Source organism: Vicia villosa, linkage group LG5 (genome assembly GCF_029867415.1).
Source record: "Vicia villosa cultivar HV-30 ecotype Madison, WI linkage group LG5, Vvil1.0, whole genome shotgun sequence".
Classification (NCBI taxonomy): domain Eukaryota; kingdom Viridiplantae; phylum Streptophyta; class Magnoliopsida; order Fabales; family Fabaceae; genus Vicia; species Vicia villosa.
Window position 1 is genome coordinate 145,753,784 of NC_081184.1, and position 7,528 is coordinate 145,761,311.

The 7,528-nt window shown below is 37.4% G+C and overlaps 1 protein-coding gene across 3 annotated transcripts; it reads left to right on the plus strand.

The window, feature by feature from the left end:
• Window positions 1-3,866: 3,866 nt before the first annotated feature.
• LOC131603005 (putative pentatricopeptide repeat-containing protein At2g02150) lies at window positions 3,867-7,528 on the plus strand. Of its 3 annotated transcripts, none has more exons than XM_058875239.1 (3): window positions 3,867-6,680; window positions 6,780-6,875; window positions 7,040-7,528. In XM_058875239.1, the coding sequence occupies exon 1, from the start codon at window positions 4,054-4,056 to the stop codon at window positions 6,310-6,312; it is 2,259 nt and encodes a 752-aa protein (XP_058731222.1). In that variant the 5' UTR covers window positions 3,867-4,053; the 3' UTR covers window positions 6,313-6,680; window positions 6,780-6,875; window positions 7,040-7,528. The 3 variants fall into 3 exon arrangements, with proteins under 3 accessions (XP_058731222.1, XP_058731223.1, XP_058731221.1); XM_058875240.1 differs by having other exon boundaries at window positions 3,867-6,365; window positions 6,501-6,680; window positions 6,780-7,528; XM_058875238.1 differs by having other exon boundaries at window positions 6,780-7,528.

A 7,528-nucleotide genomic window follows, 5' to 3' on the forward strand; every position in this document is an offset into this window, starting at 1 on the left:
GTATAGCTTTTACCATAGGGTAAGCTAGAAACTTCTTAGAGATTTTCAGGTTGATCTCAATAACCAAAAGCATAGCTTGCTCCAGTAAAGCTAAATAAACCAAAAAAGAGATTTTAATACTGGTTTATATCACGAACCAAACTCAATTATCTTAAAAGTATCACACTCTCAAGAATCAAACAAACAACACAACCACTTACAAAACTCTTCCTCACAAGCAGGGTTTCAATCCCAAGCACTAAGACAGTTTTAAGTGAAATAAATATTTTCTAGAGAGAGGGAGAGAAAGAAATAAGAGAGATAAATTACAAAGAAAATATAAATTATTGGAAAGTGGCGTTGAATGGAATGGAGGCGTGCCTCCTTTATATATGAGTTGGAAAAAACCAAAAAAAGGAAATGATTCATGGGCTGAATTGATGAGTTAATCGATTGACAGAGCTCCAATTGATTGGCCAACTCATTTTTAATCGATTAGCATGCCCAAGTAGGAAATATTGGATATAAAGTAGTTACAAGTCATTTATATAATGTCCTAATTGCCTGGTTAATTGATTAGCTCTTCTCTAATCGATTAACTTAATGCTCCAATCAATTACCTGACTCAGAAAAGTTTTACCAATCGATTGACACACCTTACCAATCAATTGGTTAGTTAAAAAGTAGTTTGGAAAAGGTTTGGACAACTTTTTAATCACTTGTCTTGACTTAAAAAATAATTTTCAAGATGGAAACGTTTAAAAAGGTATTTTTAGGTGTGTGTGAGTTTCCTTAATACTTCTAAGCTACTTCTTACATTTACAAAACTCGGGTCACTCAGACAGACAGACATACATGACCTAGCAAACTTTCACCCTATATCTGAGGCTTCAAGATTCTTTGCTAGACTTCTCCGGATCATATAAGCATTTTGATCTTTAGTCTCTTTTTATTGGTGAGGCATGAGATGTATATAAGGTGACCCTCAAATCCTAGTGGTTGAGCCAACAAAGGTGGATTGGACTAAACGGCTATAAGCTTGGGGAAAGGTTCTCCAAATTCTGGCAGCATGAAAATCGATCGGCCACTACCTACGATACCTATCCAGATTCTTTGTTCTAAAGGAAAGGCTAGACGAGAAGAATAATCCAAGTCCCAACCACAAAGTTCGAATATGAGGATCTTTCAAGGAACATCGTTCACATACGACTACCCTCCTGGGTCCAAGTAGAGTCGGCCACCAAGCTGGATCGCCTATAAGCAGACCGTTAGCCACATGCTGGCCACTTGAGATGGATATCCACTATGGAGTAAGACGCAAGTCGAGACATTTTAGCCTTGGTGATCAGAAAGCACCTCGTTGTAACGTTGAACAAAGGCAACTTCGTGGGCCTAAAGTTTCAACGACCGTCCTCAAGTTACATCCATGATGAAGCCCACTATCCAACAATACACCAACAGGAAAATACAAAGCGCGATGCTTCAACACCTCGTCCAAACGAAGGAAACACCTTACAGAAGAGAAATGCACCCCCTCAGAGATTCTGGGAAGGATAAATGCCAAAAACTTAGGGCAACATCCATCCACGATAGGATTACTATTGAAGGTTTATGTATCCAGTCATTTCATTGTCTCTTTGTAACGAATTCAGTTTATTATTAATATAATTATTTGTGCATCTCTTTCTTTCTCTGTTGCATTCTTCCTTGTCTCTCTTTCTTTTAGAATGCTCAAGACAAGGGTAACAAAGATAAAATGCATGACTACGTATCTAATGCAGATTAAATGCATTTTTGTGCTTGTGATACAGTTTAAGCACTTTCCTTGCATGATTGCGTATACAATATAGGCTACACACATTTATGCGCTTCTGATACGACTTAAACACATTCCTTGCATGATTGTGTATCTGATATAGATAAAATGCATTTTTGCGCATATGATACAGCGTAAACGTATTCCTTGCATGACTGCGTATCTGATGCATACTAAATGCATTTTTGCACTTCTGATATGACTTAAATGCATTTCTTGCGTGATTAAGTACCCGGTATAGACTAAACTTATTTCTAAGCATCTGATACGGCTTAAACACATCCCTCACATGATTTTTCACATGAGAGATACTACAAGCATTTCTGCATAGTCGACGAACCATTTTCGAATCTAGCTAATCCAAGGGCGTAGGCGGTGGAGCCCAGAGACGTCCACCTCAACCTAAGCTAAGCCTCGAACAGGGACGAGAATCTTACCATTGGTCGGGGAATGACCCTCTGTACCGCGAAGTACAATACAAATATAGGACCTTAACATTTTGATCTCGCTGATCCCAAACCTCACCACGGGGAGCACAATCAATTCACAAAATACAGCAAACAAATGTAGCAACTAAAAGTGGTAGCTAATGTCATTCAACATGTTAAGTTGCCAATCACAATGGCAGAGGGAGCACATTTATCATTTCGCTACAATAAAAAACACTTTGTCCCTCGTAAAGCAAGCAATTAGGGTTTTCACACCCAGAGCAAGCAATACGTTAACGTCGATAGTTATCTGATGCAAACTAACTTTGCATTGCATGGTAAAAGAACGAGCACATGAATCACAATAATTGACAAACAACTAAAAGGCACAACACAACAACAATAATAAAATGAAGTCAAGCGCAAAATTCCAAGCTGAATAACACCTAGATGATTGAGGTAAAACATTCTCATAAATATTAATAATTATTACACTGGGGTGCAAAAGCCTGAAAAACATTGTAGGAAATAAAATAATACAAAAAAATAAAATAAAATTAAGTCGAAGTTTCTGGAGCCAAGGTACCAAGATCACCCTCCCGAGTCACCCCGGGAGCAGACTGAAATGGGTTTAAAGCCTCAACCGTTACGGCAATAGGGTATAATTTTCTCGTCTGCTCCACGACTCGGTCACGAACCCCGAGCATAACCTGCATAGTCCGCTGAAGGCAATCATGAAGTGTCTGCCTCAGACCGACCACCACGTCTTTGAGAGCTTTTGAGTCTCGACATGAACCTTGGATTCTTGAAGAAGAGTTATCCTATGCTCTTCCACCTAACGAGTCTTTTCTTCAACAACAATAGAAGATCCTTATACCGCTTCTCTGCCACTTGGAGAGCACCCTCCAACTTAGTTTCCCGAGCATCCAAAGTAGAAGGAGAGTCGTGGATTCCCCCTCTTGCAAACAGTCGGGAACCTGGGTCAGCCAAAGACCTATATAACCAAGATCCATTTCACCTCAAATCCACTCCACTTGACCCAAGGTATAAAATCAGTTCACACGCTAAGAGCTATGTACATTCTTTGATCTTCACTTTCATTATACTCATCTTAAATCTTGATTTGACTTGGACGTTGGAGTGGTAATCATGTATGTCTACCTCACGCAATCCTGAAGGAAATCAACATCATCGCTCGAGATCATCAGTTCTCCCATTGCATCCATTTCTAATTCATGAACCAACAATTTTATATTTTTAAAAAATATTTTCCTTGTATTTTCAAAAATAATTTTTATGAGAACTGTTTTTAAAACACTAAATTTTTAAAATACATTTTAAATAAATTAAAAGACTAATTTTGACATTCAATAAAATAAATATATATATATATATATATATATATATATATATATATATATATATATATATATATATATATATATATATATATATATATTGAAAATCACATATTTATAATATAAATATATCTCATAAATTTATTTCTTATGTAAAATTATTCAAAATAGTTAAATTTAATTTATTTTTAATATCTAAAATTAAAAAAAATTATAGGAAAAGAATAAAATACTTAATCCAAATATAAAAAAGAAAAGAAAAACACAGCACTAGTTTAAACCTGGGAACGATAATGAACCAAACAGAAACCCTAAACCCTACCATCATGCACATTTCGACTCACTCATTCATTTTCCCCATTCCATTCCATCACAAGAATCAAACTTTGTAATGTGCCGCCAATCCCAATTCCAATCCCAATCTTCTCAATATGAAGAATCAAATTCCAGTTGAATCTGTTTTGACCAAACCATGTTGCATTTTGGGCGCAACCTCTTCCACATCACTGGTGTTCGAGTAAGCTCTTTCTATTCACCTTTTCACTCAAGCCCATTTCCCATTTTCTTCACCCTAGCAGCCCCATCTTCTCAAAATTCAATTTTTGGTTCTCCCATGATTTTGTTTACTAGCTTCTTCTGTGTTGTTAAATACCCTTTTACCTCAAAACCTACATTTGATGACACTGTTTCAGAATCAATGTCTAGTTTATTACAGAATGATGGTGCTCACCACGTGTTTGATTCCGCACTTGCACCCATTCGGGTGTCTAAGGTTTTGGTGAATTTGAAAGGGGACCCAAAGTCAGCATTGAAATTCTTCCGTAGGGCTGGGAATCAAGTTGGGTTTCGCCACACCACTGAGTCTTATTGTATTCTTGTTCATATTTTGTTCTGTGGGATGTTTTATTTTGATGCGAAGAATGTTATTAAAGAGTGGATTTTGTTGAGGAGGGAGATTCCGGGCTGTGATTGGTTTGATATGTTGTGGATGACTAGGAATGTGTGTCGGACAGGGTTCGGGGTGTTTGATGCTTTGTTTGGTGTTTTGGTTGAGTTGAGGATGCTTGAAGAAGCTAGGCAATGTTTTGGGAAGATGAATAAGTTCAGGGTACTGCCGAAAGTGCGGTCCTGTAACGAGCTTCTCCACAAGCTTTCAAAATCAAAACGAGGGAAGTTGTCCTTGAGTTTTTTCAATGAGATGGTTGGGGCTGGCCTTTCGCCCTCGGTTTTCACGTATAATATAATGATAGGCTATTTGACTAAAGAAGGGGAGTTAGAAACTGCTAGGAGTTTGTTTGAACGGATGAAACATACAGGCCTTAAGCCGGATGTAGTCACTTATAATTCTCTCATTGATGGGTATGGAAAGGCGGGATTATTGAGTGAAGCGGTTTTTGTTTACGAGGAAATGAAGGATGCAGGATGTGAACCCGATGTGATAACATACAATTCTTTAATCAATTGTTTCTGTAAATTTAAAAAGCTTCCTCGAGCTTTTCAGTATCTGCACGAGATGAAGGAAAGAGAGTTGAAGCCAAATGTTGTAACTTACAGTACAATGATAGACGCGTTTAGCAAGGCTGGCATGATGCTGGAAGCGATTAAATTTTTTGTTGACATGATACGTGTTGGTCTTCAACCCAATGAGTTTACATATACGTCTTTGATTGATGCAAATTGTAAAATAGGTGATCTGAATGAAGCATTTAAACTGGCAAATGAGATGTTGCAGGCTGGTCTTAGCTTAAATGTTGTCACCTATACTGCATTACTCGACGGTCTTTGTGAGGATGGTAGGATGAAAGAGGCGGACAAACTATTCAGGGCATTGTCGGAAGCTGGAGTAGCTCTTAATCTGCAAATTTACACTTCCCTTATTCATGGATATATCAAGGCTAAGATGGTAGATAAGTCTATTGATATTTTAGAGGAAATGAACAAGAAAAACTTCAAACTAGATTCGGCGCTGTACGGAACCAAAATATGGGGCCTTTGTAGCCAAAATAAAATACAAGAATCTGAGGCTGTGATACGTGAGATGAAGGACCGTGGTTTGACGGCAAACAGTTACATATACACATCACTTTTGGATGCATATCTTAAGGTTGGAAAAATCACAGAGGTTGTTAATCTATTACAAGAGATGCAGGAATTAGGCGTCGAGCCAACGGTTGTGACCTATGGTGTGTTAATTGATGGTTTGTGCAAAAAAGGTTTAGTTCAACAGGCTGTCGATTACTTTGAACACATGACCAAAAATGGTTTGCAACCTAATATTATGACTTATACTGCACTGATTGATGGCCTTTATAAAAATGATCGTGTCGAAGCAGCTAATAACCTGTTCGATGAAATGCTGGATAAGGGAATCAGACCAGATAAGTTAGTTTATACTGCTTTGATTGATGGGAACCTTAAGCATGGTAATCCTGAAGAAGCTTTGAGTTTGCGAAATAGAATGATTGAATCGGGTATGGAGCTTGATATGCATGCTTATACTTCATTGGTTTGGGGTTTTTCGCGTTGCGGTAAATTACGACAGGCCAAGTCATTTTTTTATGAGATGCTAAGAGAGGGCATCACTCCTGATCTGATTCTCTGTATTAGTCTTCTGAAAAAATATTATGAACTAGGAGACATATACGAAGCCCAGGAACTTCATAATGATATGATAAGGAGGGGACTAGTTGCTAAAACAATTGACATAAGAGTTTCTTCTACACACACTTGAGAAGGAAAACCTGTTTTGCACACTTGAGAAGGAAAACCTGTTTTGCACACTTGGTATGGTTCACTTATTTTTATGGCATAAATGTTGAATTATTTCAGTAATTTGCCTAAGTCAGTTTCCTAACTGAAATGAATTTGACGTGTCATTATTAACTGGCAATTCCTGGTTATAATTGATGCACTCTCAAGACGTTTGTTTTCTCCTGATGTAAATCCTGCCACTTCAAGAGTGTGCCTTTCAATACTCATGTTTCTTACGTGATCATCAAGACAACCATAAAATAACGTGGTTCGAAGAAGTCTTGATTTCCTTTATTCAGCGGTGTTCAATTTGGATGATATTGCTAATCACAATGCTCATAATTCTAGGTATAACTATTGGATACTCTTGTTTTTACACTCATATTTCTATTTTTAGTCATATCTTTGATGCAATTTGTCTTATAGTCTTTGTCCCTTTTGTTACAGCACATTTACTTCAATACCCGTGTTACATAATGTTCCTCAAGCTTGGTGCTTCCCAACCAAGGACTGATTCTCACTCAAAAACAAATCCTTGTTATGGTATATATGATGAGATAGGATCCTCTCCATTTTCTCCCTCCATTTTTCCTCTCCATTATTTCTTGCTGTTCTATTATTTGTAATAATGTCAACACATACAAATCTAGTAGTGATCACGAGTCTCTATTAGACACAGGCCTTATACGGTAACTTTCTCTGCGTAGGACAAACACAGGGTCCTACGGGGTGATTCCATCATTTGAAGGAAAGGAAGCTATTTGTGGCTAATCAACACACATATCAGTATTTTGGGGGCACTGGTGGCTCGACCACTTTCTTGGAATGCGAGCAACCTAAATGTGTACTCATCCATACAATCTTAGTAGCTAAGGTGTTGTTTCAAAACAATTTGTATTACATGACAATGAGGGTTGCTTGTCAAGTTTTGATATATTAGACAGTGGGAGTCCACCGGAATTTTCTCATCAATGACAAAGCAGTTCACTTTGAGGACGAGGTGAAACTATTTTGGAGATGGAAAGCAGTCAGAGCACTAGTTAGTTAGTTAGGCTTAGTTAGAGCTGGATTATGTTGTATATAAATTTTCTTTACACATCATTGTGCTTCTTTCTATACATTTTACAATGTAATAATGTACTATGTAAAATTTTCCAGTTGGTTCATAAATATTCAAAGCAATTGTTTTTTGGCCA

What these genes read in the sequence shown, in the direction of transcription:
- LOC131603005 (XM_058875238.1), top strand. Translation starts at nt 4,054, where the DNA reads ATGTTGCATTTTGGGCGCAACCTCTTCCACATCACTGGTGTTCGAGTA.